The following is a 24527-nucleotide window of genomic DNA, read 5'->3' as shown; positions in this document are numbered from 1 at the left end:
TTCTCTAATATATTCTTTCTGCTATTATTGTATCTCATCCCAAATAACAGGACCACAAGAACTTCTTTCATTTGGAGATCCCCTTACTCCTTTATTGCAAAACACAGAACTGTATTCTTTCTTCACCTTTTGTGCATAGGCCTGTAGGAGTTTTAACGGAGTTAGGCTACAATATTTTACTTCCGTGAAGGGCCTTTTTTGTACATGATTTTCTCTAACATAAACATTCTACAGGTTTCAGGCCCCATAACTCTGTAAATGCAAAAGGAAAGTAATTTGAAATTCCTGAAAATATTATAGACTGTTTTAACCTATGCCGTTTTATGTGCTTTCAAGTATATGTGATTGTAACTAAATCAGCAGTGTTCTCCCAAAAGGTTTTTAGAGAACCCTGTAATTCATAGATGATGTGTTGTTAACTTATCAGCAAACATGTATAAATGGATTTTTCTGTCTGCGGTGTATGAAGTGTGTTCTCTTAGGTAAATACATACCTCACTTTCAGCCTTTCTTTACCCAGTTAATCTTTAGGAATGTCGTAAGTTATAACAAGCTCTTTTCTGTGAATAAATGATGTCTAAGATTTTCTACTCTGTTTTATCAAATTAACATCAACTGGTTCTTCTTGGGTACTTCTTTTAGCTCTTAGTTAACATATGTTGTAACTACCATGACTTGCTCAGCTCTCTATTATCCATAATACCAGCTTCATGCCTTAAGTATGAGTAAAATAGATTTGTGATGAGAAGGAACTCAAACTTTTTTTTTTTTTTAAACAGATTTGGTTCATTTGACTTGCACATCTTCTAAAACAGCAAGAGAAGATTTAGAACCAGTTGTGCAGAAGTTGTTTATTCCATATACTGAAATGGAGATAGGTAAGAAAAATAATTGACTCATGATGGAAGGGTAATGTAACCATCATAATCTTCTTAGATATATCATGAAAGTTTCTGCAACCTAAACTGAAATGTGATGTATTTAACAACAATTCACATGTTTTGGTAAGATGGTTAAGCATAGTGTCTGCCTAAACATGTAGGAAAATGTTCACTCTACAATGTTAAAGGAAATATATGCATCATACACACACAAAAAAGCATAATTAAGCACAAAAATATATATTTATATTTATAGTTACACAGAAAAAGGATTGTTAGAAAATTTTGGTGGGATTATGGGCCATTTTCCTTATAATTTTCTTTATTTTACAAGTATTGTACAGAAAGCATATATTCCTTTTTCAGAAAAATGTATCTTCCTTTAAGGAAAAAAGATCCAAGTAATAGATTAAAATATTAATTGGCAGATGTAGAAATCCTTTCCTATCTAATAGTCTTTTTTTTTTTTTTTCCTTTTGAGACAGAGTCTTACTCTGTCGCCCAGGTTGGAGTGCAGTGGCGTGATCTTGGCTCACTGCAGCCTCCACCTCCCAGGTTCAAGCAATTCTCCTACCTCAGCCTCCTGAGTAGCTGGGACTACAGGCGAGTGCCACCACACCCAGATGATTTTTGTATTTGTAGTAGAGACGGGTTTTCCCATGTTGGCCAGGGTGGTCTGGAACTCCTGACCTCAGGTGATCCGCCCACCTCGGCCTCCCAAAGTTCTGGAATTACAGGCGTGAGCCACTGCATCCGGCCTCTAATAGTCTTTTAATACATAATGTACTAGTGATTTAATAAATATTTAACTCCCAAAAGTGTATATGCTACTTATTCATAGGGGAAACACATTTTAAAATTTTCCCCCTATATAATAGGGTAGCACTTGCAGCTATGAATGGAGAAAATATGGCATATTTTCTGTGTAAATGATAAAAGAAGCCTTTTGAATTTTCTCTTATATGACGTGAAGGTGATTTTTATTATAGGATTTGCATGTGCACTTGAATCTTGATCATTTTCTTCCATTGATTTATATGTCTTTTTTTGCATGTCACTTTTGTTCATGCAACCATTTATTTACTCATACCTATTCTGTTTCCTTGCAGCTCATTTCCTATGTGGGTTGCTTATTTTCTTAATGCAGAGATAGTGCATAGAGGGGGGTTTATTTACATGAGAAGACAAGCTGTTCTTTAGTTTTTTTAATTTTATGGGTACATACTAGGTGTGTATATTTATTGGGTACATGAGATATATTGATACAGGCATGCAATGTGGAGTAATCACATCATGGTAAATGGGATACCCGTCACTTTAAGCATTTATCATTTCTCAGTGTTACAGTCATTCTAGTTATACTCTTTTAGTTACTTTAAAGTTCACTGTAAATGACTGTACTCACCCTGTTGTGCTATCAAATGCTAGATCTTATTTGTTCTGTTTATGTTTTGCACCCTTTAACCATCCCCACTTTTCCCTCTTCCTTCTCCATTACCCATCCCAGCCTCTGATAACCATCATCGTACACTCTATCTCCATGAATTACATTGTTTTAATTTTTAGCTCCCACAAATGAGTGAGAACACATTAAGTTTGTCTTTCTGTGCCTGGCTTATTTCACTTAACATAATGAACCTGTTATGTTCTCAGGGGCTAATATCAATTATGTTTTTTGGGAGCTATCCAAATAAAGTATTTGAAAACTTCACTTTAGTTTGGGAGTTAATTTAAAAATTAAATTATTTTAGTTATAATTTATTAATTTGTAAATTGCTTATATGTTTTCTTTATTGGAAAGTATCATACAAGTGTTTGGATTATTAAAAATTTGATTGCCAAGGTAAAACACATGATAATATTCCTAAATCTAATATGGAGTCATAGTTTTTTCTTTTGGCTTTAATTACAACTATACTTTGTGTAGAAACCCTGAGTTTCTTAATTATTTCTGAAATTTTAAATAATTATTATGTTGTAACTTCATTGTGTGGTAGTCTTAATGCACTAAATATGAATCATATCATTACTCTTCACTTTTTAAATGCATTTAATTTTCTTTAAAAAAATATCCAGCTGGGGGATATTACATGTTCATTACTTAGCATCCTCTATCCATTTTAGATTTTTAAACATTAATCTTAATAGTTAAAGTGATCCCATTTTTGAAATGATGTATTGTTTAGAACCTGAGAGGAATTCTTTGGTAAGAACTATGTGCTCAGAGGGGTCCTCAGGTGCACTGAGGCACTGAAAAGCTAGTTTTCACTGCCACATGGGCCTTTTTATCATCAGGATGAGGTAGTGGTCATATTTTAATTAAAATGTCAGAACAAATACTGTTGGAGTTATTGAAAATGAATCACCAGATAAAGTGAGCACTGGGCCATGGCAGGTCAAAGAGGCAAAGTCACCTGGAGAAGAGAACTCAATTCATTTTCCTGCCTAAATGAGGAAGAAGGAACTTTATGAGCAATATGAACTTTTAATACTTTAAAGCACATTCTTCTCTGTAGCAGAAGCCCCTATTTTCACAGATTGATGGCTTGTAGTATTATGTTTTGATTATTTGACATTCATGTAATACCTTATGCTTTACTGCATTGTAAATATTGTAGTTTAAAACGTGTACCAAAGGAATAACATTATTTGGGCTTATTTTCTTTATGTTTGTGTTTGAATTCTACATTCTCTGTGCTTCATAATCCTCGGTGAAAGTCAGCCTAGTCACCTTTTAGAAAAAAAATCTGTATAATAGCCATCCTAGTACGTGTGAAGTAGTATCTCATTGTAGTCTTGCTTTGCTTCTCCCCCAATGATTAGTGATGTTCAACATCTTTTCAAGAGCTTATTGGCCATCTGTCTATCTTCTCTGGAGAAATATCTATTCATTGCCTTTGCACATTTTTTTTAATTATTATTATACTTTAAGTTCTAGGGTACATGTGCACAACGTGCAGGTTTGTTACATATGTATACATGTGCCCCTATGACAGTCTCCACCACTCTGCCGGTATTACCAACATAGTTTACTCTATCCCTAAACACGGCATGCAACTGTAGACACCATTTCTTGCTTTGTTGTTGTTGTTGTGCTATAGTTGCTTTTCTTCTACCTACCCTATTCTACACTTACTCCAGTTTAATTTGCCCAACATCCTATTCCAAATTGCCTATTACATCTTTAGTCCTTCTTACTATCAAATTGAATGAAATGAGCTACTGCAGAAAACCAGTTCTACCACCGGCAACTTGTGATGCACTCCTAGCCAAAGCTCAGCAACTTTAATATTTTTTGACAGTTCTGCACTTCAGAACTGCATGTTATTTTTCCAGCTATCTCTTTGCCTTCCAGCTGACCTCAAAGAAAGATGAAGCAGTTATATATCTCTTTAAGGTTTTAAGGTCAAAGCCTGATAATGCCCTTGTATCCAGAGCATTTATCTTCAGTCTGTGTCAGTTTTTCACCTTCCTCATGGTTTCTTTTCAAAGTTTCAACCTCTATAAAATTAGTTTAAATCTATTGGATTATTCGTTTCCTCCAGCTTTTATTAAGTGGAGTGTTCCTTTGAGCTGGATCTTTAATGAGATACAAGATAAACTCTCCTAGTATATGCTTAGAAATGGGCTGGGCAATATTAAAGACTTTCCAGACCTTAGCCCACTTGTTAGCAGTGCTCCCCAAGTCTGGTATACCAAATCATAGGAGATACATTTAAGTACCTTCCCATAAGATTTGTGTGACTAAACTCACTAATCAGTTTACTAAGAGCCATATGGTGTTAGCTATAAAATATGAATTCCTTATGTTCCTTTATTTTGTCAATAGATTTAACCACCTAATATGTTCCTACATGAAGTTAGTGATATCTTAGACGACTCATAGATCTTGGCACTAGAAAGGGGCAGCTGAGGAGATCACTTCTTCCACTCAGAGTTTCTTCATCCTATTCCACTAATAATTATGGATTATTCAGGATGAACTAGGAAAATAACTTATTTGGTATTCTTATAGTGGAGATACTGTAAATTAAATATAATAAAATCCTGTTTATCCTGATGTGGGAAATAGGGCTTTCTTGTTAATTGAATACTGCAATTAGGTAAAAATTTCTCTACATTGATTACCAATTAAATAATAGTTATTAATGAGATAATTATGCCTTTAACATTTTCTTTATTATTCATGAGGTACTTCATGGTCTTGGGCAATCTTCATAAACATTCATTATTATTTTTGTACAAAATTTGAACTTTTGTTCAGATTCAGGCTAAAGAAAACTCTCTAGTCAATGAATGTATCCACAGCAATATTTTATGTTTTCAAACAAAGAAAATCTAATTATAACAATTTTAAAGAGGAGAGGCAAATAAATGATTGTCATATTAGCAAGAAATAGGCTTTATGCATTGAGATTAATAACATTGGACCTTTTTACAAGCATATCGTACTTTGATCATACCTGAAAATACAATAACATCAATTCAGAAATTATTTACTGAGCATCTGTCATGTACTAAGCCCTATATTAGGGAACCAAAAACAAGGGAGGAGAGTAAGAACTAAGTCTACTTCATGTGTGTATCCCCAGCTCCTAGCTCAATGCCTAACACGCGTAATAGACACACGCTCTTAAATGAGAGAACATATGCTCAAAATGGCATTCACTGTTATGACTTCATTTTTGATATTTATTGGTTATCATTAATTTTTTAATCCAATAAGACAAAGCATTAGGATGTGAGTTAGGACAACAAAGTTTTAATCCTATATTTACTATTTTTGTAATAATAACTTTATCGATATATCATTCATATACCATATGATCCACCCTTTTGAAGTGTGCAATTCAGTGTTTCTTAGTATATTTATAGAATTGTCCAAACATCACCACCATCAGTTTTAGAACATTTCTATCACCCCCAAAAGAAACGTCATACCAATTAGTGATCACCTCCCATTTGCCCCCAGTTTCCTTCAGCCCTAGGTAACCTACTGACCCACTTCCTGCTTATCCTAGACATTTCATGTGTATATACTATTGAATTACTATATAGTTTATCAAGTTGGTTTGTCCATTTGAAACATAAGGAAATCAATTTATGTTGTCTTCTGTCTTTATAGGGAAAATTTAAGCATGAATGTGATCATAAACCCTTTGATACTAGTGAGAAGTAATAGAAGTCCAAAAGAGCACGATTGGAGTAAAATCTAATTAACTTACTCATCAAAATCGTGTGTAGATGCAAGTTTACTGATTGTTTACATACAAAGCTCTGATTTACTACAATGTCTAGTCATGGCTTAATCGGTAATAGGCTACACAGTGTAGTAATTGACAAGCATATTGTATTTTAGAATGTAAATAAAATTTATTTATATGTTTAGAAAATGAACAAGTAGAAAAGCCAAGAATTCTGTGGGCACTTTACTTCAATATGAGAGATTCGTCAGACATCAGCAGGAGCTGTTATAAAGATTTACCATCCAACGTGTATGTCTGCTCTGGCCCAGATTGTGGTTTAGGAAATGATAATGCAGTCAAACAGGTAAGGCTGTTGATGTTTCTCAGTTTTGTGTTAGGATGTTTGTGTGGTTGGGAAATATTTTTTCCTCTGGGAGGAGAAAAAAGTCTAGAAAAGCATCTCTCAATACCATTTCTGTAATTTGCCCTAAAAGTTTTTTCTATGTAGCTTCTACAAAGCTACTTTAAGTATACTTTAAATACAGGATCAGGTATTTTCACTTTCTTGAATAAAATGTTGAATTACAGAGATTTTTTTATGAGTTCCATTGTGGGAATAAGGATAGAAGATGCTAAAAATACATATTCATAAATAAGAATTTATAATGCCCAGTATTCTAAAGAAACATTGTTTCTGATTTAAACAGTTGAACCATTGGTATATTATTTTGAAATACATAAATTATTTTTCTTGATAAACAGTCATTTCAAGAAGGTTGTAACTAGTAAGTCATATAAAATTAATTTTACAGTAGTCTTAATGCATTTTTTTAATCATAGAAAAGAAGTTATAGCATAGTTTTACATAGTTAACATGATTTCATTAATGTTTTGACACAAGTTCATGTCCCAAGAGCTACCATTACTGATGCTGAGGTCTGTTGTAAAGTAAGGTGGAAGTTTGTGATAGCCATCCTGGTCAGGGCTATGAAGAGGCACAGACTGATACAAGCTGCTAAAAGTGAGCCATGATTCCATTAAGCTGAATATTGATATGTATATATAAATATACTTCTTTGCCCTGGACAGGACGAAAAAAACAGAAAATATTTTTTGATGATACATTTCTAAATTTTGCACAGGTAGAACTGGCACGTCTGTCCATTAAGTCAATAAATGGGTAATTTAACATTGTTCTAAGACCACAGATGGAACTTTCGTTCCTACCAGTGGCAAGGATCTTATAGTAGCAAATGTCCTGGTTGAGCCTGTAATCTAATTTTGAGTCGTGGTAGCAAAGCTATGTCTATGATGAATATACAAACATCTGCAGTTTTTTTCTGGAATTCTTGTTTATTTTCTTCAGTGCCTGATGGTGATCCTGTATAATTATATTCAGCCAGTGACACCAAACAAAAGCAGAAAGTCACATCCATCTCTCATCCATCATTCATTCTATTAGTTTAGTAAGAACCCAAGATGGCTGAAGATCTGCATTTATAGCTTGAAATGATCAAGTCATTTTTACTTTGATGTTCTAATTTTTTGCAAGTAGAAATTGCCAACAAGTTTTTAGCAAGGTAGCTTAGGTCATTTTTATCCCTGAATGAACTTTAATATTTTTTAACCAAAAAAATTTAAGTAAGGGCTTATAATACAAGTACTAATGTATTCTAAACATCCGAACTGCATGCTAGAAGATTATAATTGAGGGATAATTTTATCATGAGGTCATTTGCTTCTCAAGAAGATAATCTTCAGAGGTAACATGCTGTAACAGTAGAAAACAGCACAGTGCTAATTTTGGTACTAATTAATATATGCTATTAAATGTAAGCAGTTTTAAATTTGTTGTATAGCTTTTAGTCTCATCAATTTTGGGGGAAATATTATGATGCCTACTTTTAAAGAGCATTGACAATATTTATAAATAGCTTGTGTATTCAGATAAACTGCATGCTAATTCCTGTGTATCAGCCTGTAATTATGTCAATCACTAATTGGCGATTTCTGGTGATTGGTATTTTCCAAATGAAGATTATCCATAAAGGCTCTCAGAATATCACCTAGACTTTGCTTATGTAGACAACACAAGCCCATGCAGATTTCTTTATTTTAAAAAAACAAATGAAATACTTCATTTTACCAGTTGGCAAGGTGACATCTTTTCTTATTTGTAAAATGTATAGAGGTTGAGTAATGTAAACTTGACACTCTTGTGTTCATAGGGAACTATTTGTGATTTGAAGATGCACCAAAAACATAAAGTGATATGTCTATAATACCCCCAAGTTCAAATTGTTTGTCCTGGCCTCCAAGACATTCTCTATTGTCACCACAAAACCAACCTAAGTGATAGTTGCGATTCTTTCTATGACTTGCTCATTTTTGTATTTTATGTTGCTTCAGATTTGTTTTTATTTGTCTGAAACTGACATCTGAGATATCTCTTTTTCTTGGCAGATGTTGTGTACCATTTACCCAAACATACTGATGGACAGTTCCATAGTCCTCATTCCCAAGACATTGATGGCTCACTCCTTCAGGAGCCCCACCCTCTAGGAGATGTCACTACCATGGGAACAAGAATAAATAGTACCATACTCTTTGTATTTTACTTCAAGTATAAAATGAGTTAAATTGGCTGATGTTGGGCTGGACTGGCAACCTAACCTCCATTTAGAACATGGTTTTATGGACAGATTAGCCAGTCACTTACGACGTTTGATACACAGCCCATTATTAAGTTGAGAGCTAGCTGTATAGATTGAACTATCAGGTTGTTCACATACTGTAGTACCGTTTCTTTTCTCATGCCTTTGAGAGAGAGAGGGCAATTTTAGATGTCATATTTTCTGTAGCTGCCATTCATTTGAGCACTTTCTATGTGTCAGATTCTATCCTTGGCATCTCATATATATTATCTTATTTTGTCCTCAAAACAATCTTGCAAGATAAGTATTTGTGATATCCCCATTTATAGATAAGGAAGCTACATCCTAAAGGGGCTAAATAACTTGTCCAGAGGTCACATAGCTAGTAAGTTCTTGAGCCAAGAATTAAACTCAACTCCTTTGGATCCCAGTGCTTGTACACTCACCCAGTGAGTGTTATATGCTACTTTCAGCTTATGAGTAGGCCTACATCCTAAAAACATTAAAGTACTATATTAATGAAATGTTTATTTTTGTTTTGTGTTGATGTATGTTAACTAAACTTATAAATATTTTAAATAATTCACTTTGTTCTATCCATACATCCCAGTGTGAGCACACCAAGTTACAATATAATTAGCACTTTCCAATTTTTTAACCACCTGAAATTTTTTACCCTTTGAGCTAACTTCTGGCTTAAAGGTGAAGAGGATGAAAAGTTGCCAATTAACTATTCTGTGCTTAGAACTAGGTTTAGTTGGCAAACAAAATGCAGCAGACCAAGAAGCATTAGATACACTTTCCAGAGCATGGCAGTTGACCCTAAGAGGTTCCAGCAGTTAGAGAGAGGAGAGATTTGGGAAGGACTGGAGTCCGGCTATAGGAAATTGGCATCAACAAGGGCCAGGGCAGATGGGCTAAAGGTGGGAGTTTCATAAGCAGGTAGAACACAAAGAAGAGTGGTGTGGCAACTGGCAACTGGTGCTAATCTTAGGAGGCGGGTGGTGCATGACAAGATGTATGGAAGCATATGGTGTGGGATCCAGCCACAGAGATTGGAGTTAAGGGTAAAAGCTATTCTGTGGGAAGGAGGCAAAAGGGAGACAAGGTGTCAAACACAGAGGAATTGGCATAGAAGTAAAAGAATTTATAGTAATTATTATTATTATTATATTTATACTTTGTATTAAATGTTACTGACATTCTATTTTATGCCAAGGCACTAAGGATCGAGTTGACTAAAAGTGTTTGTCATCCTGGAGGAATCACTGTCAGGTAAAGGAGAAAAGCATGTAAACAAATGACAGTGTAGTGTGCTATATGTACTAATACATCCAAAGTCTAGAAATAATATAGAGGAGCAATGAGCCCAATCTCGGAGTCAGAGAACCTTACAGAGAGGGGTATAATAGATGAGTAGTAATTCTCCTTCTAAATCAAAGACAGTAGAATTGAAACATTCTGGGTGTAAAGAATAACATTGGTACCAGCCCAGTATGTAAAAAATAAGTATGGTGTATTGTTTCATACAAATAAACAGGTATTAGTAAATCAAGAAGTCTGAGAGATGCAGGCTAGATGAAGTGGTATTTGATAAGATCAGAGAAGTTAGGCCTGAAGGGTTTTATTTTCTATAGTAGGGATCTTGGATTTTATCCTATTGGTGATGGGGAGTCATTGAAGAATTTTAAGCCAAAAGTTGAATAAACAGAATTTTATTTTCCATAGACCCATCTGAGGGTGGCATGGAGATGGATTATATGGGCAGACTCTAGAGGCAAGGAGACCAGTCCAATTCCGAGGCTATTGTAGTTGTCTGGTTGAAAGATGGTGCATGTCTGGGCTATGTCAGTGGGGAAGGAGCAGATGAAGTTAAGAGATAGAAGATAAAATTGATAGAATTTGATGATTGTTTGCATGCCAAGTGTAAAAGGGAGGGAGAACTTTTACAGATAGTAAAGATAAAGATGTAAGACAAAAAAGACCATTAGGGGAACGGAAGTATGAGGTAATGGCTTTGTCTGACCTAGATCCCGCTTCTACAGGGACTGTGTTTCTAGCAAAGGAGTATGGTGAGTTCCCGGGATGGAGAGCAAAGATAGGCATCTGTAATGTTTAATTTCCAGATAGCCACAATAAAAACTGCAGTTAGCTATAGTTACCATGCTGTACATTAGATCCCGAGAACTTATAACTGAAAGTTCATACCCTTAAACCAACAGCTCTTCACTCCCCAGCCCCTGGCAACCACCCTCAACTTTTCTAGATTCTACATATAAGTGAGATCATATGGTATTTTTCTTTCTGTGCTTGGCTTATTTCACTTAGCATAATGTCCTCCGGGTTCATTCTTCTTGTCATAAATGACAGAATTCTTCAATTCAAATTTGACAAGAGAGCAGATTTTAAGTATTCTTACTAGAAACACACACACACACATACAGTGGTAACTATTGGTAGTGATGGACGTGTTAACTTAATTGTGGTAATAATTACACAGTGTATATCAAATGACCTTGTACACCTTGAATATAAATAATTTTTGTCAATTAAGTATTTAAAAACTTCAAAGAAATTGTCTATAGCAATTGGCGTGTCCAAAAACATACCCTTGAAGTTTTTTTTATTCTGTTACCCTGTCATACTAATAAGTTCAGCTTAAATCTTGACATTTTTACTTATGTTATTATTAGTAATAATGAAAATAGCTACCATATATGTTGGCTTAATCTCTGATATTTTATAGATAAGGAAGCCAAAGCTCAGAAATTGAGTAAGCATTCCCCAAATCACATAGCTGCTAAATCGTAGAGCCAGTATTTTTACTGAGGCTATCTTTTCAAAACTCATGTGCTTAAACAAGTGCTGTAGTCCTTAAAGTCCAGGAAATGGGAATTATGTCAGAAAGCAAATAGTTGAACAAACAGTGAAGCGTTTTCTTCATTTGAACAGTGACTTGTTAAAATTGCTATATGCTAAATTAGACTGTACCAGTATCATATATAGGCTTGTATTAGTCTGTCCTCACACTGCTATAAAGATACTATCTGAGACTGTGTAATTTATAAACAAAAGAGGTTTAATTGACTGACAGTTCCTCATAGCTGGGGAGGCCTAAGGAAATGTAAAATCATGGTGGAAGGCAAAGGGGAAGCAAGGCATGTCTTACATGGTGGCAGGAGAGAGAAAGCGAAGAGGGAACTGCCAAACACTTTTAAACCATCAGATCTTGTGAGAAGTCACTATCACGAGAACAGCATGGGGAAAACTGCCCCCATAATCCATTCACCTCCCACCAGTCCCTCCGTAATACTTGTGGATTACAATTGCAAATGAGATTCGGGTGGGGACACAGAGCCAAACCATATCATTCTGCCCCTGACCCTCCCCAAGTCTCATGTCCTTTTCACATTTCAAAACCAATCATCCCTTCCCAACAGCCCTCCAAAGTCTTAAAACTCATTCCAGCATTAACTCAAAAGTCTATGTCCAAAGTCTCATCTGAGACAAGTCAAGTCCCTTCCCCCTATGAACCTGTAAAATCAAAAGCAAGTTAGTTACTTCCAAGATACAATGGAGTATAGGCATTGGGTAAATGTCCCCATTCCAAATGGGAGAAATTGGACAAAACAAGGGGGCCATAGGCCCCATGCAAGTCCAAAACCCGGCCAGGCAGTCATTAAATCTTAAAGCTCCAAAATCTCCTTTGACTCCAAGTCTCACATCCAGGCCATGCTGATACAAGGGCTAGATGCCCACAGCCTTGGGCAGTTCCAACCCTGTGGCTCTGCAGGGCATAGGCACTGTGCCTGCTTTCACAGGCTGGCATTAAGTGCCTGTGACTTTTCCAGGTGCATGGGGCAAGCTGTCAGTGGATCTACCATTCTGGGGTCTAGAGGACAGTGGCCATCTTCTTACAGCTCCACTAAACAGTTCTCTAGTGGTGACTCTTTGTGGGGGCTCCAAGCCCACATTTCCCTTCAGCACTGCCCTAGCAGAAGTTCTCCATGAGGGCTCTACCCCTGCAGCAGACTTCTGCCTGGCCATCTAGGCGTTTCCTAACATCCTCTGAAATCTCTGCAGAGGCTCCCAAACTTCAGCTCTTGTCTTTTGTGCACCCTCAGGCCCAACATCACATGGAAGCTGGCAACACTTGGGGCTTGCACCCTCTGAAGCAACAGCTCAAGCTGTACCTTTATTCCTTTTAGCCATGGCTGGAGCTGGAGCAGCTGGGATGTAGGCTATCATGTTCCAGGGCTGCACAGAGCAGTGGGGCCCACCCAGCCCACAAAACCGTTTTTCCCTCCTAGGGAAGATCTCTGACATGCCCTGGAGACATTTTCCCCATTGTCTTGTCTATTGACATTTAGCTCATCATTGCTTATGCAAATTGCTGTAGCCAGCATGAATTCCTCCCCAGAAAATGGGTTTTTATTTTCTCCCACGTGGTCAGGCTGCAAATTTTCCAAACCTTCATGCTCTGCTTCCCTTTTAAACGTAAGTTCCAATATCAGACCATCTCTTTGTGAACACACATGACTGAGTGCTTTCAGAAGCAGCCTGGTCACCTCTTGAATGCTTTGCTGCTTAGAAATTTCTTCTGCCACATATCCTAAATCATCTTTCTTAACTTCAAAGTTTCACAGATCTCTAGGGTGGGGACAAAATGCCACTAGTCTCTTCGCTAAAGCATAGCAAGAGTCACCTTTGCTCCAGTTCCCAGTAAGTTCCTCATCTCCATCTGAGGCCACCTCAGCCTGGACATCATTGTCCATATCACTATCAGCATTTTGGCCAAAACCATTCAACAAGTCTCTAGAAAGTTCCAAATTTTCCCACATTTACCTTTCTTCTTCTGAGCCCTCCAAACGATTCTAACCTCTGCCTGTTACACAATTCCAAAGTCACTTCCACATTTTCAGGTTATCTTTTAGCAGTACCCCACTCCTGGTACCAATTCTGTGTTAGTGTCTCTTACACTGCCGTAAAGATACTACCTGAGACTAGGTAATTTGTAAACAAAAAAGGTTTAATTAACTCACAAGATCACATGGCTGGGAAGGCCTCAGGAGAGTTATAATCATGTCAGAGGGTGAAGGGGAAGCAAGGCACATCTTACTTGCTGGCAGGAGAAAGAGAAAAGGGGGAACTGCTAAATACTTTTAAACCATCAGATCTTGTGAGAATTCACTATCACAAGAACAACATGGGAACAGTCACCCCCATAATCTAATCGCCCCCTAACATGTGGGGATAATAATTTGAGATGAGATTTGGGGGGGGGGACTCAGAACCAAACCATATCAAGTCTCTATGAGATATCATATAAGCAATATTAAGGCAATTGTATTTCTTTCGATATGTAGAATGAATGTGTTTCAGTTCTCAACAATCTGAACACTTGATAATGAACCTGATGAGATACTACCATCCTTGAAGTGTTGACCTGAATACATGTATAGAATTAAAGGGAGAAGTCACAGAATTCTGAAAACAGACTTATAGAAGTTCATGTATTCTGATAAAGTACTATAACCTGCTTAAGGAAAATTTTAAGGATAACACTTAATTGTTTTTAGTTAATGCCAGAAATGCACACAGATTTTAAACCGATTTCCAAAAACGATTTATCTTTTCTTCCTTGGCCAGGCTGAAACACTTTTCCAGGAAATCTGCCCCAGTGAAGATTTCTGTCCCCCTCCACCAAATCCTGAAGACATTGTCCTTGATGGAGACGGTTTACAGCCAGAGGCTTCAGAATCCAGTGCCATACCAGAGGCTAACTCAGAGACTTTCAAGGAAAGCACAAACCTTGGAAACCTAGAGGAGTCCTCTGAATAATGGATATACACCGAACTGGATACCCAACTTTGGAAATTTCTACTGGTCTCAGAGTCTACTTGATAGAAGGACTGTTTGAAAAATGTTAGAAAGCAACAGCAATTATAAGGCGAAATAGGTAATAGAAATCCAAAAGGGGATTTTCCTTATAGAGGACGTTACAAGAACACACAACACTTACAAAGCACATTGACTTGCTCATTTTGAATACCAAACTTGTGTGACTAGCAGATGAAAATTATAAATCAATTGATTCTCAGGAATGTAACTGTGGATATGAAAGTGATCCTATGCATTGTTAATAATTCCGTGGTCTTAGGACAATTTTGCTTACCACTATGGATCTTTGTTTGAAAGCCACATTTTCAGAACCAGCTCACATATTTTCTTTGGTTATTTGAATTATATTTTCTTTATGGACAAGAGCATCATAACATAATGATAAAAACATATAGAAAAACTAAAGTATCATGATCTAGATAGAAGCCTGTATTTAGAATACAGGTTTGTTTTGTTTTGTTTTGCTTTCTATGTTGAGAAGCATTGAAAATGCTAATACAAAGGTGTTTAGACATTGTTAAGAACAAGTCAGTAGTGTTTTTTAGTATCAGTAGTGATATTTGTTTGTAAATTATTTACATATTGGGAAAGGTCAATAATGAAGAAGTGAAAGAATGGAAGGAAATGTGTGGATAGGCTCATTGATATTTGGATGTTCTGTCTGTCAAATAACTAGAGTATTAGGCTAATTGTCTACAGACCTAATTTAATCCTGGCTGTCCTTCTGATGATATGTGGTAAATTGTTTAATTTCTGAGCCTACGTTTCTCCATATATAAAGTGGAAATAGTATTACTATGCCTACTGTATGAGAATGATTATGAAGACCAATGCAATGCCATGTTTAGAATGGGTTTGCCAGAAGAAAATCGTTTTAGAATTTTCCCATTGACTTGATGAATCTCAGAAGTCTCATGCAGGAAATAATTGCTTGTTGTCAGTCAACAAACGAAACAGATCACAGCATTTTTATTGCATTAAGCTTTTTAAATGAAAATTTCTTTTTAAAATTAGTATTTTATATTCTTACATACAGACCAGTAAAAATAGTAACAAGTAGAATTGTGGTTTTGAAATATTACTAAGGAAAACACTCTATAAATTGTTAATATTCCTTTTCTGGTAGGTAAACCTGCAACCACCAAGGGCTCCAAATTGTGTATGACAGTTGGCAAGCCCTAAAATACACTCTACATAAAAATGTTAGGGTTGCCTCTAATCCCAGCACTTTGGGAGGCTGAGACGGGCAGATCACTTGAGGTCAGGAGTTTAAGACCAGCCTGGCCAACATGAAGAAACCCCATCTCTACTAAAAATACAAAATTTTAGCTGGGTGTGATAGCGGGCACCTGTAATCTCAACTACTTTGGAGGCTGAGATAGGAGACTCACTTGAACCAGGGAGGCGGAGGTTGCAGTGAGCCAAGATTGTGCCACTGCACTCCAGCCTGGGTGACAGAGCAAGACTCTGTCTCAAAAAAAAAAAAGAAGTTAGGGCTGTACATAGGCAGCAAACCAAGCTACAGTGACGTTGCCTGTATTTAAATTTTCTCAAATGGCCAAGCTCTGATGGTCTACTTTAAGTAATAGTTTAGACTTAACAATTGCCTGTAAATAAACAAACAAATACACTCTTAGTTTTTTTGTTTTTTTGGGTTTTTTTCCACAAGATCTGGCCTATATTGTCTGTCAGGAAGCCATGGCTCCAATGTAAAGTACATAGTTCTTACGTACTTCAACTGCAGCTGGTCCCTGACCTCACCAGGTTTCAGAGATGTTCTTAAAGGAAGCCAGCTGTGACAGGTCACAGATTCATGGGAAATGGAAAGAACCAAGGAACGTAGCTCTTGCCTCACCTTTCTACCCACTGCAGATGTAGTTCAAGCCAGAATAATGGAAGAACTTAACTTACTAGCCTCTCAGGCTGCTCCTATCCCTACCTCCCAGTGTACAGCCCCTCCCCATCTCTTTAGTCCCCTTTCCTTCGCTTCCTCTTTTATAATGTCACATAAATCAGGGACAGTAGGATCACATTATAACCTACTTTGTCACAGGGATTCGATTTTTCTTATATCAAATCATGTTTCCTGAAACCCAGCTGGGGCATATGCACTCAATGTCTTAATACATAGCTATTAATGTACCGGGTATTGGCCTTGCCCCTGAATATCAGCAATATATTATAAAAGGTTCCAGTAGATGAGACGATTGAGTCTGAGTACAATTGCAGTAAATTCTGCCAATAAAGATATTGTACTGTTACGGTCTTAGAGTTAAGGCCACTTGAATGCAGTATGCACATTCATGTAAACAGACAATCAGGGTAGGCCTAGAATAACCACAAAAATTCTATTGGCCTTACTACAGCCGCCTATGTGTAGAACAATGGAGGAGATAGTTTGTGGTCCATTATTGTACCCTGTTTCATCCATTAGCCAGCATCAGAATCTTTCAGGTCATTTATTAAATACGATTGAAATGTTTAAAAGTTCCTGAACATGATTCGTGATGATTAAAATATCATATGACTGATAAAAGACTTTAAGAACTTTAGATATTACCTGTTGCCTCAAAATGTAACAGAAATTATTCTTAGAGCTTTCTTTTTAGCTATCCTAATTACTGCAAATAAATATTTGTTCTTATAGTTTTAAATCTAAAAGAAAAATCTTTTGGTTTTGTTTTAAAACCTTAAACTTGAAGTCATATTAATAAAATTAATATATTGTACATAGTGGAAAATTTTCAGTAGCTAATTTAAAATTTCAAAAAATGCTATTAAAGAATTTTGATTCATATATTTAAACTTTTTAGTTATGCATGCTTCTTATTAACCAAAAATGATAATACCATTCAGTTTAGTGAGCAGTATGAGAACCAATACCTAATCCTTATGTTGCTGTTGTATTTTTTCCTAGTGGTGTGCCTGCTCAGAAAAACATACACTGTATGTGTATACATACCTGTGTATATATAAAAGGTCAATTTATATATTTTTCTATAGGAAAATGGAATAACAATTTCCCTACCTCCCATAATATGTATTTGTCCATATTAAAATAGTCACATTGATGATAATTTCTAGAACTAGTTTTTGAGATTGTCAGCCCTTTGTCTAAAATAATGGCAGTATTAATGATTGACTTCTGTCACTGCCATAGTTACCTGGATTGGCAGCCTTAGTAGCCTTTGTAAAGTCCTAAAGAGTTCCCAAAAAATGTGTTGAAATTTAATTGCTAAATAGTGGTTGGTGATTCTTTACATCAGGAATTGTAATAATTTTCTTGCAAATAAGTTATTTACTGCTATTGATATTGAAGAATTCATCTTTTACTCAGTTAATTTTATTATATGTATTTCAAAAAGCATGAATATATGATTATTCATAAAGTGTACACTTTAACAGTAAGTTTTCAAAGGAAATAAAGACTTTTAAATCCTTTTCAGGCATGGTGTCATATTTTGTAGTACTTACATCTTTTATATATGCCAAGAAGTTGAAGATTGCCTTTAACCTGATTTATGTTTTAATATTAGTCTAGTATGTAAATAGTTAATTGTCAAGCTGTATATTTGGTTTTGTTTTTAGGCATCTGCCAACTGTGTTAAGTTTGTGAGAAAGGCAATGAAATAATATAGGGCGTGAGTTACTTTGCAAACTGTTCTAGATGCCAACATTAGTGCCAATATCAAAGGTGAATGAGACCTTTTTCTGTTTGGAATCAGTGCTCTAGAGGCTGTGCAGCATGGGCTATGAATTTATAGTACATTGATTGCCTGCAGACTGGTTTCACATCTCACTTACATGATGAGAATCTGAAAGGTGTTTCATATCTGCTTGGTAAATGAGAACCTGAAATGTTTTTCTTTAAGGGGTTTGAGTCCCCAGCAACTCATTTGCAACAGACAAGAGACTGCTGATATTCTTTTTATGCAGAAATTATTCAATAAACTATCATTTGCTATTGAGTCAAATAAAGCAGACTGACACTTTTTGTCAATTTCAAGTAGTTTCTAAAGTTCCTCAGTAAGGAGAAATTAAAAAGATAACAAGACTCTCAAAACTGGCGGTTTATCTGTGAGATTATTAATTAATCAATTTTAAGAAAGATAAGATTAATTGAATTTTTAAATAAATGCTGTATTATCCTTCAAGCACCTTGAAACTCATACAATATTCACACTTTAAAAAAAAAAAAAAATGGTTCCAGATGTTTGAATTTTCTTTAATGATGGCTGTTTAAAAATACTGGTTAAGTGATTTAACACTTAGTATCCCAAGTCACATTTTGAAGGCCACTTTTCTTTCCATTGATGCACAATTTAGCTTTGGGGCTGCAATGAGATACCCTTGTGGTGTAAGTTGCCACGTCTGCTCTTTCTGATGATGACTCCTAGGACAGTATGACAGGTAATCATTAGAACGTGGATCCTGGTAGACTGTAGGGTCTTTTTGGTCTATCGTTGCAGGGGGATTTATGCTTGTAACTCCTATTAATGTTAATAGGACTTGCATGTGCAAATCTTCCTCCTGTCAATGAGACAGTCGACCCCAAAAGAAACATTCTTTAGAGGTGGACACTGTAGCTGATCTAGAAGCCTCAATGAATTGTCCTATTTAGGATTTTTATGTGTGGGGGAAAAAAATGGAATGAGTGTACCAGCTTAGCAGAGTATTTTCTCCAGAGCTTGGAAAGATGAAATGCTAGCACTTAATTTTCTATTTCCATTTCTAAAATATGTTAGAAACTACTGCTCTATGTGTACTATTAACATAGCTTTTTTTTCTCTTATTTTTAAAAGTAAAATAATTTTGCCCAGGGTTGTGTTGAAATCACATTTTAATATGTTAATACTATCCTGAAAGTTCTGGAAATTAACATTTTAAAGCTATATAATAGGATCCAGTCTCATAACAATCAAGGAAATGCAGACAAACCCAGGGGATATATTTTGCTTATCAGGTTGGCAGAATCCCAAATACTGATAATAGCCAGAGTGGTAAGGATGTAGGGGAAAAGACACTCTTACATGTGAATAAGAAAGTACATAAATAGGTTACAGCGTATTCAAAGGGCAATTTGGCAGAACCTGTCAAAACTTTTTTTTTTTTTGCAGATTATTAAAATGGCATTATTTTTGATATTTACAAATTTTTTCATTGCCACCTTTATCTTCAGGCAGTACATATGAAGGAGTATTACATGGGAATATTGCATGATACTAAGGTTTGGGATATGAATCCCATCACCCAGATAACATAGTACCCACGAAGTAGTTTTACAATGCATGTCCCCCTCCCTCTCTCCCTCCCTCCCCTAGTAGGCTGCATTGTCTATTATTACCATGTTGATGTCTACATGTGATCAGTGTTTAGCTCCCACTTACAAGTGAGAACATGCTGTATTTTGGTTTTCTGTTCCTGCATTTGTTTAGGATTATGGCCTCCATCTCCATCCACATTGCTGCAAAGGCCATGATCTCTTTTTTTGTTTTGTTTTTGTTTTTGTTTTTACAGCTGCATAGCATTTCATGGTGTGTAAGTACCACATTTTCTTTATCCAGTCTACCATTGATGGGCACCTGGATTGATTCCAGGTCTTTGCTATTGTGAATAGCACATTGATGAATATATGAGTACATGTGTCTTTTTGGTAGAATGATTTATTTGGCATCAGAAATGCAAATCAAAACCTATCAAAACTTTAAATGCAGATAACCTTTGGCCAAACGCTTTCATTTCTAAAAACCTAGCTTATAGACTGTTTTGTACATGTACACAAAATACAAGGTTCCACACTATAGCTTTGTGGTTTTATTTAATTTTGGAAATAACCTATATGTTCATTAAATGGAGACTGACTTGAATTGTTAATACATGCATTTAATAGTATAGAATACTATGCAGCTGCGAAAAATGAGGTACATCTGTATGAAATAGATCTCCAACATGTTTAAAAACCAAGTCTCAGAATGGTAAGTATATATGTGTAAAAATAAAATCCCTGTGTTTATTACATATGTATGCCTATCATAGGAAATTTTTAGGAATTTGCATACTAAAGTGGTAACTGATTATGTTGGGAAGAGATTAGTATTCGTAGGGGGAGAACAAAAAGACTTTTTTTTTTTTTTTGAGACGGAGTCTCGCTCTGTCGCCCAGGCTGGAGTGCAGTGGCACGATCTCAGCTCACTGCAAGCTCCGCCTCTGGGTTCAGGCCATTCTCCTGCCTCAGCCTCCTGAGTAGCTGGGACTACAGGCGCCTGCCATCGTGCCTGGCTAATTTTTTTGTAATTTTAGTAGAGACGGGTTTTCACCGTGTTAGCCAGGATGGTCTCGATCTCCTGAACTCGTGATCCACCCGCTTAATTCTACATAATTGTTTTAGTTTTTCAGTTTTTTATAACTAGTAAGTATTCATGTATTGTTGTATTAAAAATTTGAATCTGTTTAGTAATCCACCAAATTCTTAGGTGGCATGTGGTACCTCCAAAAATAGTGACTTCGAACTTTGGGTTACATTGATGTTTTATAAAGTGCAGTTCAGATAGGAAAGGTAATAATCAATGGGTGACTAGTTACATAAACTATGATTCATCTCTTACAGTGGAGTACTATGTAGTTGTAAGATGGAATTAGGAAACTACTACTTATGTGATCACCAGAATATACTTATAAGTGACAGAAGAATACACACAAAGGTGCGTGTATATCTTCATTTTGTGTAAGAAAGGGGCATTCCAAAACACATATTTAAATAGTCACCTATTGTGAAAGGGAGGAGGCAGGGTGAAGGAATGGAAGCTAGACCTCCTTTTACCTTGTTTTATAGTTTTGACTTTCAAACTAAAAGCAATCCATAAAATTTGAAACCATTAATAACCATGTATTGAGTTGTTGGCATAACTATATGTAGAATTAAGTGACTTTAAAGCATTGGTAAGGTCTGGATCTATGTTGCCACCCAAATCTTATGTTGAATTGTAATCCCTGATGTCGGAGATGGGGCCTAGTGGGAAGTGATTGGATCATAAGGGCATATGTCTCATGAATAGTTTACTACAGTCCTCTTGGCACTCACCTCACGATAGAGAGTGAATTCTCACGAGACCTGGTCATTTAAAAGATCTCTTTTGCTTCTGCTTTCACCATGATTGTAAGTTCCCTGAGGCCTCCCCAAAAGCCAAGTAGATTCTAGCATCATGCTTCCTGTACAGCCTGCAGAACTGTGAAACGATAAAACCTGTTTTCTTTATAAATTGCCCAGTCTCAGGCATTTCTTTGTAGCAATGCAGAAGTGGACTAATACAAGCATAGTGTTTAACTATATATTGTAAGATATGGAGATGGGTAGAGAACACAAAGAAATCTTAAACTTTATTGAGTGGACTTGATGGTAGTGCTAATATTTATTGTGAAAGATAACATTGATGGAATTATTAACATTTTCTAGAACAAGAAAATAATATAAAAACAAAGATAAGTAAAAACCCTGTCCTCTTTAATTTGAATCAGATCAATGTATGCATATGTTCAAACTCATCAAATTGTACAGATTAAATATGTGCAGTGTTTCGATTTCAGTTAAACCCCCCCCCAAAAAAAAATCAATATAAACTCAAGATGCAGTTACTTCATTCTAAAAATATATATTTTCTAGCTAGAAAATTGGCAAAGGCTACTGGTGTCATGTCAAAAGAACATCAAAACCAATGTGAAGGAACTCCCATTGGTCATAGATAAGGCCATTTGAACATCAAGAGGGAATAATGGTACTCCAAAAAGCAAACGAACCTCATTGACCAGGCATGAAGATTGCTAAGGCACTCTTTGTTCTAGAAACTAATTAGTAAAGAGAAGGAAGCAATTATCACATATATCCTGTAAAGACTGTATTTCAGGATATCCAAATAGTTGATAAGGAAAGTTCTTGTAGAAGAATCACAATTAATAAATGCATGAGGAATGATAGAATTAGAAAAATCACTGTTTTGTAAACTCAATATAGTATAATAATGTACCTAGGCAATGATTACCAATGACTGCTAAAGCCTGTAGTTGAAAGGCATCACTCAAACCTACTGATAAAATTTAAATTACTACAATTAGAAAGGCAGACATTATAAGTTTCCTTGTGTGTTGAAATAGAAAGTATACAGCATTACCTAGGAAGAATTCTTGCCAAAATAAAAAATAAAATGGACCTAAATCTAATCAAGGCTTTAGCTGTAACTACCAGCTTACAGGCATGAGGGGGACAGGAAAGCATGCTAAATGACACCATGAAGATACAACGTGTAAAATTTTACAGGACAAATGACCCAATTTTATCAACAATTAACTGGCACAGGAAAAAAAAATGTAGGAAGCATTATTACAGACTAAAGGAGATTTTAGAGATATCAAGGACCTGCAACATGCTGACCTTGTTTTCAACAAATGACTTCTTTTTTTTTTTTTTTTTTTTTTTAAGATGGAGTCCTGCTCTGTTGCCCAGGCTGGAGTGCAGTGACATGATCTGGGCTCACTGCAACCTCTGCTTCCCGGGTTCAAGCAATTCTCCTGCCTCAGCCTCCCAAGTAGCTGCTGGGATTACAGGCGCAGGCACCAGGCCCAGCTATTTTTTTCCGGCTATTTTTTTTTTTTTTGTATTTTTAGTGGAGACGGCTTTTACCATGTCGGTCAGGCTGGTCTGGAACTCCTGACCTCATATGATCCACCCACCTCGGCCTCCCAAAGTGCTGGGATTACAGGCGTGAGCCACAGCACCCAGGCTGACATCTTTTTTTTTTTTTTTTAAAGCAAAATCCAGACCGCTTTGAGACAATCAGAGGGAATTGAACATTTACTGGATGTTAGTTGATACAAGGAATTCATATTAATAGTGTTGAATGAGATAATTTTAATTTTTAAAAGATATCTCTTAGACATTTTAAAAATAGATGAAACAAGTATAACAAAATGTTAACAATGGTTAAATACATGATATATGGGGAGTTGTTTCTATTATGTATTTTTATTGTGTTTAAAATTTTTCATAGTAAATTTTTAAAATGACAGATAAAGGTTAATAATAATATATAGGTTAATAATAATAATAACCTACCTGTACATTGTTTCTTCCTTTATAACATAACTACCCTCCACTATTTCTGAAAAGGAGGTCCTATAGGATTCAGTTCAGTCCTATATACTTTGTTTTATAATGTTTTGAAACCAGGGGCTCTAAAAATCACCTGTTTAAATTTATTACCTTTGATCGATGTCTTCCCAGGACAGAGAAAGAAAGAGAAAGAGGTAGTGTGGCTGAGCAACACTGGCACAGGGCAAGGTCAAGAAGAATAAACATGTTTACAGAGTCAACCCCTCTCCCTCTCTCTTCCCCTGTCTTAGTTAAAAATTTAAAAATGAAAATGGCATTATTGAGCACCATGGAGTGGAGGGAATTTATAGTCTTACAACTTAGATTGCCTACTTTATTATCACCAATCAATGATAAAATTGTTAATGCTTTTTAACCTCTAAAATGTTTCTATCTAGGCAGTTTTTAGAAGTTGCAACATGGAGCCTGCTACTAATTTCCACACATGAAACCTTTCTGATGCCTCACATTTGGACTTGTGACACTATTCTATGAGAATCTGTTGAATTTTTTGTTTCAGAAACAGCCGAAAATGTATATTGTGTAATATATGCCCCAATTATCCAGTAAACAATTCAATCTTTGCCCTATATTAAAAATATAATTTATTGTGAAATGATACATGTATACATTGTGAAATGATTACCACAGTCAAGCTAATTGGTATATTCATTTCTTCACCTTTATGTTTGTACATTTGTGGTGAGAACACTTAAGTTCTACTTTCTTAGCAAATTTCAAATATACAATACAGTATTATTAA

General features: G+C 35.8%; 1 protein-coding gene across 9 annotated transcripts in view; it reads left to right on the top strand.

Moving 5' to 3' along the window:
* CHM (CHM Rab escort protein) overlaps positions 1-18063 on the top strand; it is a 190684-nt gene extending 172621 nt beyond the window's left edge. For 7 of the 9 annotated variants that reach the window (XM_028842241.2, XM_001083432.4, XM_077988259.1 and 4 more), the window contains 3 exons: positions 780-878; positions 6271-6431; positions 14371-18063. In XM_028842241.2, coding sequence (XP_028698074.2) covers positions 780-878; positions 6271-6431; positions 14371-14562 — 452 coding nt within the window. In that variant the 3' untranslated portion in view covers positions 14563-18063. Of the gene's footprint in view, positions 1-779; positions 879-1366; positions 2379-6270; positions 6432-14370 lie in introns of those variants that run through there. The other 2 variants (XM_077988258.1, XM_077988257.1) reach the window with 1 other exon arrangement.
* Positions 18064-24527: the final 6464 nt, after the last annotated feature.

This window comes from Macaca mulatta, chromosome X (genome assembly GCF_049350105.2).
Source record: "Macaca mulatta isolate MMU2019108-1 chromosome X, T2T-MMU8v2.0, whole genome shotgun sequence".
NCBI classification, from domain to species: Eukaryota; Metazoa; Chordata; class Mammalia; order Primates; family Cercopithecidae; genus Macaca; species Macaca mulatta.
The sequence above is the reverse complement of the archived record's forward strand: the minus strand, read 5'-3'. Positions and strand labels throughout refer to the sequence as shown.